General features: G+C 42.7%; 1 protein-coding gene across 5 annotated transcripts in view; it reads left to right on the top strand.

The window, feature by feature from the left end:
- LOC148031092 (Inositol monophosphatase family protein) overlaps nucleotides 1-13,002 on the top strand; it is a 144,800-nt gene that overhangs the window by 114,701 nt on the left and 17,097 nt on the right. For 3 of the 5 annotated variants that reach the window (XM_087685670.1, XM_087685669.1, XM_087685671.1), the window contains exons 6-7: nucleotides 5,665-6,086; nucleotides 6,232-6,307. In XM_087685670.1, coding sequence (XP_087541796.1) covers nucleotides 5,665-6,086; nucleotides 6,232-6,307 — 498 coding nt within the window. Of the gene's footprint in view, nucleotides 1-5,664; nucleotides 6,087-6,231; nucleotides 6,308-6,957; nucleotides 7,048-13,002 lie in introns of all 5 variants that reach the window. The other 2 variants (XR_015691977.1, XM_087685672.1) reach the window with 2 other exon arrangements.

Genomic DNA, 13,002 nt, shown 5'->3' with positions numbered 1-13,002 from the left:
AAATAAACATACTGCCTAACCATCTCCACTAGCTCTCCGTCAAAAGTAAACTGGTGCTCAGCTCTTGTCACCCAAGCAGCTGAAGTGTTAAACACCATAACTTTAGTTTTCCCAAGGTTCACCTTAAGATCTCTATCTCTACAAAAAGCTGATAATGTATCCAAGTGTCTATTTAGTCCCTCAGGTGAGTCAGATATAAGTACAATATCATCGGCATAAAGCAGTAATGGTATCAACACTCCAGCTAGGCTAGCTCCGGCCCCACCCGTCCTATCCACATATTCTGAAATTTCATCTATATACAGCCCAAAAAGTGTCGGTGAAAGTGGACAGCCTTGTTTCACCCCAATGGTGCTATTGACTGTATCTGAGATGCCCTCAGGTATTTGTACTCTGCCTGTCACTGTCTCATACAAGGCATAGATACTCCACTGTATCTCTACGGGCACATCAATGTTTTGTATTCTTTTCATGAGTCTAGCACGTGGCACTGTGTCAAAGGCCTTGCGAAAGTCCACAAAATAGCAATAGATCTTTTTCTTGAATGCCTTGCCTTCTTCAATGATTGCCCTCAATGTAAAGATATGGTCTAGAGTTGTATATCCCCTCCTGAAGCCAGCCTGGCCTTTTGACCTCAGGCCATGCATCTCGGCCCATTCACTCAATGCTTGTTCCACGATAGAGCCATATATCTTGGCCAGCATGTGTCCAATCATGATAGTTCGGTAGTTACTAGGTAGCGCAGGGTCTCCACTCTTAAAGAGCGGCACAATAATATGGTCTGACCAACAGGTTGGAAATAACTCACAAACTGCCCTGTTAAAGATGTGAGCCAGTGTTGGTGCCAGAATATCACAGGCATGCGTGAAGTGTTCAGCCACTAAACCCTCATGGTCTTGGGCTCTTCCATTTTTCAGTTTCCATATGGCATTCCTCACTTTTTTTTCTGTGAAAAATCTGCAATTTTCTGGTCTTGAGGTTGAGGGGAGTGGCATAGGCTCTTGGCCAGGAATATCATAGAGTGTGCAAGCATATCCATGCCAATCATCCGGTCTAGTAATTTGTAGGGGTGGCTGGTTCTCGTGCATCTTTTTCCATGCTCTCTTGCTGTCCTGCCCCAAGAACATGGAATACATTTCTGTTTCTAGTTTGCTTAGGTATTCCTGCTTCTTTTTGCGTACCAACCGTCTGAAGAGTGTTCGAGCATGCTTATGTGTGCATATGCCAAGTGCCAGCTCTCGCTGAAAACGTGCTCGTGTCTCTCTGCACTCATCATCATACCAGCCATTCTGTGGAGCATTACCTCGTGGAGGTTTATCTGACGGTGTAGTGTGTGGGAAAGCGTATGCTGCTGAAGTGTGTATTATCTCGGCCAACTGTCCTGTAAACTTATCCAGAGAGGCCTGTGTGTCTAGCTCCCTCAATGCATCTCGCACAGTAATGCTGTATATGTGTGAGGTCGCTTCCACAAAATCATAGCGTGGTAATTTTGGTATGTGTGACTGTGCTTCATGTATATGCCCATATTGCATTGTGAAAGCTAGAATAGCATGGTCTGCTACTAATCCAATTGGTGTGTCTGAGATTTCAAAACTTTTTATGTCAGGTAGCAAGTTGGGTGATCCAATCAAATAGTCCATTGTGCTTGACCCTTTCTTGTTATTCCAACATGTGAAGCCATTAGACCTTGGCCACTGTGGTAGCCCGTTAAGGATGGCCAAACCATGTGCACTTCCCAGTGCCAGTAGGTGTGTTCCATATTCTGTTATCTCTCTATCTTGGGCTGATCTAACTAATCCCACTTCATCTAATGCAATATCTTTGAACATCTCATCACTAGTGTCAAAGAAAGCAGATTGGTTGTTTCCTGTGCGTGCATTAAAGTATCCTACTAGTAGAACATCCCCAATTCTCATGTATCCCATTATGTCCTCATATAGTGGTGTATACGGGGATGCCTCTTTAGGGGCAAACTTAGAGTATGCAAGGGGAAAATAGCATATGGCAATATACATGTCTCGAGTTCTGCTTGTACGTAACCTGATCCACATGTATTTTGCCTCTACATCTCTATGTACCACTTGGACTGTATCTCGGAGCTCTTCTCTAAATAGAATTTCCACACCTCTTGGTCCCCTCGTCCCTCCAGGCCGTCTAGGCTGAGGGCGATATACACTTTTCCATCTATATCCATATACATCAGGTAAATGGCTGTCTTTACATTGATGTGTCTCAGTATACATAGCAATGTCTATGCCTTTGAAAGTATCCTCAAAATAACCTACATCTGTCTTAAGGGAGCCATTGCAATTCCACAGTGTGAACTTCAGGGTCTCATAGGCTGCGCACCGTCATGCCGTCCTTTTCTCTGTGATGATGACTCTTCCATCTCTGTATACAGCCCATTTACCTGCTTTCCGTGCCTCTAGAACACGTGGCATATTTTCCCTCCTGTGGGCTAACTGGGCTGGGGTGAGGTCTTCATCTAGGTAGATCTTTTCTCCTTTGAGAGCGATCCTCTTAGAGAGGAAGGCTCTCTTCTTTTCCAGGTCTCCAAACTTCAAGATGAGGACTTTTGTTTTTGTGTCAGCCTTCCCGACTCGCCAAGCCCCAATGATGGGTACATTTGTAGCTCCAATTTTGGTGGCAAGAGCTGTAGTATCTTCAATTGGGGAGCTTTTCTCGTCTAGTCCAACCACTCTTACGTGGAGTGCGTGTGCCCGTCTTTTTGCCTCTTCTTCCAAGGTGGCATTCATGACTTCCACTTTGTTGTCATGCATTCCTTTGTTCTTTTTTGCCACATCTATCCATTCTGCATTATTAAATGACATGAGAGAGATGAAATGACATGGGATGCTTTATTAACGTCTACAAGAGGCCAAAATGACCTGTGAGACCAACAGTTACCAAACAAACCACCAAAGGTTTTGGTAAAAGATTTATGAATTTTGTTATGGTTGTGTTTGGCATTGCTAAGGCTAAAGTAGCTACCGATGGTACATTCACTAATTCGTGTACTCTCAGAAGGTACATTAGGCCAAGCTATCCTCTGGCCTAGTTTTATTAGCAATGTGTACTAATGCTTTGGGTTGGGTGGTGTAAAATGAGTTGTGAACAAAGGTAAAATCAATAGGATTAAGCTACTTGATTCTCAAATGGTGCTGAATTTATTTATTGATGACACTAACATATTGTGAAAAATGATGGGACATCAATTAGAAACGTTTGGAACTGCTTGAATACCTTATGTATGGCCTTTGGCTCTAGGATAAATCATAACAAAACATGTATGAGGAGTCTAATCAAGCTTCCACCCCCTTTCTTGGTTGATCGATCAAGGCTACAAAATCACCACCACAACAACAACAACAGTCAACAACCCAAACCACCACCAACAACAACAACCACACCCAAAAAAAAACCCCAAAAAAAAGTGATTGTTTTTTGGTACGAATTCGTATGGTACAGTACGAATCGTATAGTACGAACCAGTTCGTACTACGTACGAGTGCAACTATGGTTGATATGAGGGTTTTAGAGGAATCCCCCCCTTTCTCATTGTCGCTTGGCACTTGAGCATAGTTTCTACTCCAAATTTCTCATAGGAAGAGTCGATCGAGGGTCATTGCCACAGATGAGAGTTGATTGCTAGCATCATTGCTTGGTACATGTAGACAATGAGATGCAATCATGCCATTGAATTGCAAGACATTCCGATTGCAGAGATTATTTTCAGAAGCTGAATAGAGATTATGCATGCACATTGTGGGAGATAAGAGGGAGTGCAGGGTGGCTCTAAGCACATGAGGAGGAGAGAGGTGTTTATTCATACTCGGGACTTTGGCACCTTCTTCCAGTTTGAGTCACATATGGTCTGGCATTATAGCTCTAGCTAATCGGATGGGTTGTTTACTTGGTCCTTCTATTGGACTTCATTGATTATGTATCTTTTAGTCCTATGCGATGCTTATTTTGTACTTTGTATTTTTGACTTGGGGAGAGTATTTTCATAAATGTGGGTATGAAAATTTCCAAGGGAGCCACTCTTTCCTCATCATTGGTCAAGATTTGAGCATGATCCCTACTCCAAATTACTTGCAGGCATAGTGGACTGAGGTGCACTGTCATAGATGGGAGTTGATTGCTGGTTTCATTGCTTCATTCGTTTGGAGCAACTAAGTGCGTCATAAATACAATGGTCGAGTGAATAACCAATCTGGTGGGCTGTAGTGCCAGAACTATATGAGAAGGCGGGTGAAAAGAGGTGTTAGATTCCTATTGCTACATGAAACAGTCTCTTCTCCTCATCTGTTCAGAATCACCCTGCAGCCTTTCCCATCTTCTGTGGAGCATATGGATGATCTTTGTCTGAATCCTAGGAAGAGTCTCTGCAGTGGAAACATCCTAAAGGTCAATGGCATGGCTACATCTCGCAATCTTTACAAAGCCTTCTTTGTATTGTGGATCCTTTCTCCGAGGTGTCATTATTAGAATTTTATTTTCTCTAGGAAAAAAATGTATTTTCCTATGGTGTTCATTAACAGACATTTCTTTCCTTTTAAACCAAAAAGAAAGCAAAGTGAGCCTTGAAGTTTTCTTTGACTACATCAGGGAGTGTGCCCTTTCAGACAATTGGACTTTGCAATCAGAGTACTAGGACTTTTCTTTTCAGAGAGAACCTATGACCTCAAGCTACATAGGTGGGAAAATGTTGTGATAATTCAAGTGCAAGCTGGCTCAAAAAGCATTGAAGGATGTCAGCTTGAGAATGTGAGCAATACCATAGATAAGTGTCAGATTGTGATGGGTGTCCTTGCCTAGGCGTCGTGGAGGCATGAGCTGGTGCATGATTTGGTCTTGGCCAACCAAGGCCCAATAAACACCAACTATAAGCTGTGATGCCAGTAGAACATGGGAACTTACGACGGGGTCTAAAATCCCAGCCAGTTTGAGAACCATTGTGTGAAAGGCCTTCATTGTCCCAAAAATCCGTTACTGCTAGCTTGCAGGTTCAAGATGTCTTATGGGTCAGGGACCCAATTTATGCTGTACTTATTTATCCCAAAAAGGCTAAATTATTTTATACAGCAGAGCAAAAGTAATTAAACTTAGCTGCCAAGATTTTCTTCGCTACTCAATAGAGACTTCTAGCACTATCTGATAGGCTATGCTTAGAGGAACCAGAAAAGAGTTTAAAGAGTTTTTGTTCATACTTATATTTAATGCCTTTATCTTCTTGTAAGAGAAACTCAAGTTTTGTTTCTTGTTGAATAGTGTGTCGAGCGCCATTTTGGGCACACCTACATTGGTCCTTGGGAGCCCTATTTAGTCTCTAATTTCATGCACATTTGATGCATCAAGAGTTGCATCCATGTTTGGGTCTATACATTCATGTAATCCCTGCATCTGTGCATCATTAGTGCTTTTTCCTTTGCTTGTTCATTGTGTTCATTGAGTAATAGAAAGAGAGTTGCTTGTTGTTTAGTTTCATTCCTTCATCTGTACATGCTATTTTTGCTTATTTGCACTTGTATTTACAAAAAAAGAAAGATGACTGCGCAAAGTTGGTTTAGCTTTAGGACATTTAAAAAAATGAAGATAGGAAAGGTTCAAGTGAGAAGCAGCTTGAGTTCAATGCAATAACAAACAATGTCTGATTTACAGATCGGTTTGGCTTTGGTAGTAGAAGACAATCTGATCCTTGGAGTCATGGGTGTTCCTTGTTTAACTGTCAGCAACATGAAAGAATCAAAGTCGGGCCAACAGCTATTACAGTCCATTGATGGTCTCATGAGCAAAGCTAATGTTTATCACACGCATAAGAATGGAATCATCATGGCTGCATGTAGGGGACACGGTTGTTGGGTGAAACCACTTGAATTTGGATTTTCTTTTATGTCAGAGAAGAGAAATTTGTGGGAAAAAAGCTCTGTGGACTGTCGATATACTCTTGATAATGCTTTGTTTGCTCTATCACAACATGAAGATTGGGGTTCATCAGTCTTGGCACACATTGCAGCTAAGAGCGGTTTACCTGATTCAGAGACAGCATTAAAAGACAATGTGTTTTCTTTCTGTTGTGGGAGGTTAGTACAGCATCTCTTTCTAAGATTTATCATGAAAACTAAAATGGTTTTGACTCTTCTATTGGGTCTATAAGCCCCAAAAATGTTGCTGTAGGCAAGCTCATGCAATCCTTGATGTCTTAACAGTTGCAACTTTCTTTTCCAGCCTTTGCAAATACTTTGCCATAGCTATTGGAGCTGTCTCAGTTCTCTTAGTTCATCAAAGTAAGGAATATGTCAAGGTAATCACAAATCTTCTTGCAATTTCAAGTGGCAGCAGACAAACTGCTTGACCATGAACCTTCTTGCAATTTCATGTGCTAGCATGCAATCTGTTTAACCTTGAGCCTTCTTATAACTTCGCATGACATCGTTCACTCTGTTAAACAATACAAAAAGGGATTGAATTCTGCTTCAGAAGAATTGTGCTACATATCTCAGTAGTGATGTGTGAACACACTTACGACCAATGGGGCACTTTTTTCCCTCCCAGTGGGTTTTCTCCCCCAGCCTGTATATGCCTATTCATTTTAGAGCGTACTAAGTCCATAGATCCTCTACTTTGATACCTTTCAATACACTATGTGTTATGTAGTCTAAAGCTTCTTCTTTGTGTATATGCATTTGTGCAAGCCGAAATCCAACAATTAATATTAGGGTGGGCTTTGACCTCCTAGGTAGAGTCATCAGTGCCCTCCGCTTGATTTCCTCTAATTGAAATGGGATTTGATGAGCATTTACAGATCAGAAAATAGTGAGGGCAAGCCCATATAGCTTTTGTTGTCCGATATTTGATTCGGGTTCATTTTGGGTTCTGTTTGCACTATTACTAGTATTGTGCATACTGTTTCATCCTTTTGAGTAGAATTTTTGAAAATGGGCATTTCTGCAGGTAAAGACTCTTATAGTCTACTTTGTGCTGTGTTACATCAGCACAAGTTGGTTTTGTGGAGTATATTTTTGACAATGGGCATTTTTTCAGGTGAAGACTCTTATGGTGCACTTTGTATTGTGTTATATAGCATAGACTGGTTTTGTACAGATTTTCCTCTATACAGAAAACTCTTGCATCAAGGGTAATCAATGGTTGTGGCTAGCATAATCATGTATTTCATGTATTGGCTATTGAGGAGTTGGATGGAACCAACTACTCATTGTAGGCTTATAGATCTATTATTTATTGGTTGCAAAAGGACTTTGGAACATTATGCACACAATTGAAGTACGTTCTGGTGTCATTCTAGAAGCTACAAGTGCAGCATGCGCTTTTGAGGATGTTGAACATTCTAGTTTTTCTCGAGTCAATGCTTGAGCACCATAACCACCTATTCCTAGGAATGGCAGAGATATAGATGCTCATGCCTTGATTGCATTAAATGCTAAATGCACCATGAACCCACATATTCACTTTTTAAGACAACTAAAGATGCTTGAAAGACACTTGCACATTTGTATCAAGGAAGAAATGAGGCCAAAGTTGCCTTTTTTGCAAGTAATTAGACAGCGAACATGATGAGGTGATGTTGGAGAGGATGAGACTTGCATTGGCTGTATTCTACACAGTTGCAGGGGCGAGAATCAACCAGCAGAAGTCTGTTGGTTTTCTCATTGATCTAGAGTCTAGCATTGAGTGGGGTATCCACTTGGGTTTTAGATGGGTGAGCAAGGGACAGATGGTCCACTATCTTGGTTTCCAAGTGGGACTCGGCATTACCCCAACCTAGTAGTTTCTCTGAGTACTTGACTCCATCAGAAAGAAGTTGGCCTATTGGAGCATGACCTGCCTCTTCCTAGTAGGTAGGGCCCTAGTGGTCAATCAAGTCCTCTTAGTGATAGCATGGTAGATTGCTTCCTGCTGGTGTTTCTCCTGGTCTTGTGTGGCTCAACTTCACTGCCTTGTGTGGAATTTACTTTGGGATAGTTTGGATGGGTCTAGGGACTCCTTGGCCAAGGTGGCATGGGCAACTCTCATTTGGCATTGCTTTGAGGGGGGGACTAGTTGATGGTCCATGGGCTTACACCAAGGGGGCAGACATGGAAGATCCTTCTGTAGGAAGGCCTTTAGGAGTGTAGGCCATGGCTTGGTGGGGAGTGTATGTGAAAGATGCGGGATCTAGAGTATGGCAAAGGCGGAAGCTATGGAGGATGGAAGATAAAGATACTACTCATGTTGACATGACAATGTAGACAATTGTTACACAAGTGAATTAGGTTTCAAGATTAAGACTTGAACTCATAAACACAATCTTGTATAGGACTGACAATGACACAGACACTTGACAGAAAGAGACAAGTACTATTGCATTATTATCATATGAAAGTGATAGTCAAGTACATCATTATATAGGATTGCTTGGTAGCACACTACATCCATTGTGCCTATGGGATTTGTCTCTCTTCCTAGAATGAACTGCATCTCCCTAGCCTAGGTGTTCCATACAAAGGGGCATACATAGGGTGTGATTGGCAGATTCTCAACACCCCTCCTCAATCACAACTTGAAAGTACAAAGTGTGTAGAGGCTTTAGTGAGAGCAATACCTGCAAAGTGTGGGCATACTACAAACATGGCAAAACACCAGAGGCTATTGCAGAAAAGGCTAAGTGTGGGTACCATAAATATGGTGGACATCCAGAGGCTGTAACAGGGGCCTCACAAAGTGTACAGAGGCTGTAGTACAAGGTTACATGAGGAGTTTTTACAAGCTTATGAAAGGAACATTAAGGCAGGTACAATGCTTTTAAAACAAAAAATGAGAGACAAGGACCGATACGCCCTTGTGGTCTTTTTCAGCATATGTTTTCTCTTTGTCAGTATGGAAAATCTTCTTTTCTTTTATCTTTGGTTCTTCAGCTTTAGATGATGTGGTCTTTTGGTCTTCATGGCAGATCTTCTTCTTGTCCTTCTCTTTTGATCTTATGGTCTTCTTGGTTTGGTTCCTCATGGACTTTGCTTGCTGCTTCAGTCTTCATGTCTATGTCTATGTCTATGTCTATGTCCCCCTCAAGCAAAGACATCTCATTCTTCTTTAGGGTTTGAATGATGACCAAGGTAGCTGGAGTGTCCTCAAAGTCTTCAGATGGAATCATTGATTGCACTTGAGTGTAGGCAGCTGCATCATTACCTGCAAGTGATGCAAACAAGACTTCTATGTTGCTTTGCATTAAGATCTTCTTGTTCGTCATTGTCATGACCAAGGATGAGCAGCAAATCAACTCCAGAATTCTGAGATTTTATCAGTGGAAGAGCAGATTACAATGTGTCAAGAGACACAAGTAATGATAGTGTGAAAACACACTATGTCTGTGTTGATGTTGAGCTTGAATCTTCTTGTTCGGGGTCATTCGGTCGTCCTTCAATCTTTCCAGGTCCTTCCCCTCCTTGATTTGGTGCTGGGACAGTAGATCAGAGTGGTATGGGTTGCTCCAGGTGGCAGGAGAGAGAAAATGATGAGATTTTTGAGCTTTGATGAGAATGGCTATGGCTGACAGTTTAGGGTTTCAGACAGGGGCCTAGTTTTTTGTAGATTGCAGGAGCTGTACTTGATGATTTTCAAAACTTTTTTTATAGAAAGATAGCTTACTTCATGGGCTATCAAAGCCCTATAGTACTCGTCATGATTGCGTCGCGCGCAGGGCAGTCAAAGTGACGAAATCAGATCGGGTGCAGATCAGGATAGGCGCAGTCGATTTCTCCAATGCCGGGGCCAGAGAACAACAATGTCATCAATTAATGTGATAGGGAGTTGCGCCTAATGTTGGGGAATATCTTCCAAGAAGAGGTCATAAGCTAATTTGACCTGTAGAGGGAGATCTCAGCCCTATATGAGGTATGCCCAGGTTGGCTATGGTGGCCACAGGACAGAAGCAAAGAAGAATGACAATGCTGGAGCTATAGTTGGTCAATGTTAGTGTTTGAAGTGGCAGGAGCAGCGCCCTGAGCCAAGGAATGTATCTCCAGAAGAAAGCGGGTTAAGATATTGACTGTGGAGGGAGATCAAGAAGCTCCAAGGAGGCAGGGTGCAGGTTTGGCTATGGCTGCCAAATAGGGCAGTGAGAAAAAAAGAGTAGAAGATGAAGTCTTGAGCTGGACTAAGCTCAAGCTGAGCTAGATGAAAGTGAAATGGAGCTGAAGGAGTAGTGCCATGCTCGTTTGCACTCTGATACCATGTGAAAGATGCGAGATCTAGAGCATGGCAAAGGCGGAAGCTATGGAGGATGGAAGATAAAGATACTACTCATGTTGACATGACAATGTAGACAATTGTTACACAAGTGAATTAGGTTTCAAGATTAAGACTTGAACTCATAAACACAATCTTGTGTAGGACTGACAATGACACAGACACTTGACAGAAAGAGACAAGTACTATTGCATTATCATCATATGAAAGTGATAGTCAAGTACATCATTATATAGGATTGCTTGGTAGCACACTACATCCACTGTGCCTATGGGATTTGTCTCTCTTCCTAGAATGAACTGCATCTCCCTAGCCTAGCTGTTCCATACAAAGGGGCATACATAGGGTGTGATTGGCAGATTCTCAACAGTGTAGGCCATGATTTGGTGGGGAGTGGAGGCCATCCTTGAGATGGATTTTCATGTCAACTCTAATCACCCCATCCAAATCCTCCTTATGCAATCTACTATGGGTGTAGCAAGGCCTATGTAAAGCCTTGATTCGAAGGCCTCTAGTTTGTTAGGAGGAGATAGACTACCAACCGGTGGTCTAGAACCCCCAAGTTTGAGATTGTAACAAGACCTAGATCGGTGAGTGCCCTCACATCTAGTGGGCTAGTGGAGAGGCAAGCCTTGCTTGTACTATTGGAGTGTGGAGGAAAGTTTATAGCTTGGCTGACGAGGCAATCTTATAGCAGGCATTTGGCTGCCAACATGGAGTTGAGACCAAGAGGAGGGAGATTGACGTAGTGATCCCACAGGACTTGTTGGAACCCCCTCGTTTGGAAGCCGGTGTTGCCTCGTGAGGTATGAGCGGCTAGGTTCTCGCCAATAGGCATCCCCTTACAAGTGGCATGCAAAGTGGGCGGGCCCCCCCCATGAGGTACTGTTCACAATCCAGATTTGCAGAAGGCTAGTAGAAGAAGGAGCTACTAGCTATATCTTGGAGGAGGATTCGTGTCATTGGATTCTAGGGGAAGACTTGGTTGTTGGACCCCTACATACCCTAGAGTGAGTATTGGGAATGACGCCTTTGGATTTGGGAGAGCCAGCCTTGTGATGAGTTGAAGTGGAACCCTAGAAAGTGGCTTTGACCGGCCACCACAATTGCCAAGAAGCCCCAGGGTTTCTTGGCCTACACAGCATGGACTGGTAGGCACATTTTGATGCAGGAGGACATGGATTGAGCACCCTCGCGCATTAAGCACTAGGTGGAATACAACATTATTGAGGTCTTTTGACGGACCTTTTGAGATGCTTATGGAATAGTTGGAGGCCGCAGACGGCATCTTATTTCCTATGGCTACTAGCACATGGAGATTTAGGAGTTGGGAGTCAGATGTAGGAGGATGGAGTGTGCAAGTGTTGTCCATTGCAGCACTTGGAAACTCCAAAGCATTGCCTTTAGTCTTGTGAGAAAACACAGTTCGTGTGGAGAGGAGTATGCTGCATTCTCCACTTAGTGGCACCTAGTCTGGGATTTATCCCATGGGGGGTTGTTTGTTGGCAGGTAGCTAGCCACGGATGCCACTTACTACATGAGGCTGAGTGATGATACTATTCTTCTTATTAAGGCAGGTTCTTGTACCATGGTTTGCTTGAAGGCAATGTTGAGAAAACACAGATCTAGAGCTAGTTAGCTATGGTGGACGCAAATCAAACACGCGATACATTATCAGAATGAGAGATTGTAACTCAAGTGAATTAGGTTCCAAGATTGATTAGCTTGGACTCATAAAGACAGTCTTGAGTAACTCAAACTAATAGTTCCATTGCATTGAAATGAGTGTCAAGTACATGCTTATATAGCTTTTTGGATAGTACCACTATTCCTCACCATGCTTATGGGATTTTGGACATCTCTTCCTAGAGCATTCATCATTATCTCTTTCTCATACAAAGCCACTTATGGGAAAGCCTCCTTTGGGCATACATCGAGCCTCTACAAGTATTCATGTTAAGTATCATTTGCTATTCTCAACAGGCACTACCCATCCGACAAATATTAGATCCGACAATAGAGCGTTCAAAGGTATGGAAGATTATTGGGAGCCTCACAGTTTGGCACATCTAGAAGGTATGCTATCAATTGGTTATGGGCAGCAAGTGCATGTCTAGATATACGACTTTGGTAGAGCTGTGGACCTTGATCATCCACTCCCTTTGTGGCCACTCGGATCAGGTGTAGGGTGACTCTCGAGCTCATGAGGAGCTCCAACACCACTTCTTACATACTTGGGGTGGTCGTGATTTGTTCTTCACAATGTAGGCAAGAAACCCTAGGTTACGGTACTCTCCTTGTGGCTTCTATCCCCCATTCCCACCAGACCACCTTGAGAGGCTTGTGTATATGATTCTAGCATGGCTTTGTATTAGCTTCGACTAGTTTGTTAGGCACATGTACTTCACTGTAAATTCTTCTGAGTAATATAACTAGCCACCTTTTTCTTGCAAAAAAGAAAGCGTGATCCCAACAATTTGAACACACTAAGGGTACTTTGGGGCTAGGGCATGGAGTCATATAAATAAGACTCAAGGCTCATTTGTGTGCATTAAGTTTGTGATCACCATGCTTGGATTGTACACCCAATGGATATTACATTCATATGCTGGGATGGTATGGGTTAGCGGTAATGAGACACCAACCTATTCTAATAAGTGTAATTCAAGATGTTGATAAAACGAGCTCCTGCCATCACGTCGCAAGCTGCCCCCTGCCTCCGTCTAATCTGACGCTGCACCAATCCTCTCCCCC

This window comes from Lygodium microphyllum, chromosome 9 (assembly GCF_053477565.2).
Source record: "Lygodium microphyllum isolate KBCC chromosome 9, Lygodium_microphyllum_v1.1.10, whole genome shotgun sequence".
Taxonomy (NCBI): domain Eukaryota; kingdom Viridiplantae; phylum Streptophyta; class Polypodiopsida; order Schizaeales; family Lygodiaceae; genus Lygodium; species Lygodium microphyllum.
The sequence above is the reverse complement of the archived record's forward strand: the minus strand, read 5'-3'. Positions and strand labels throughout refer to the sequence as shown.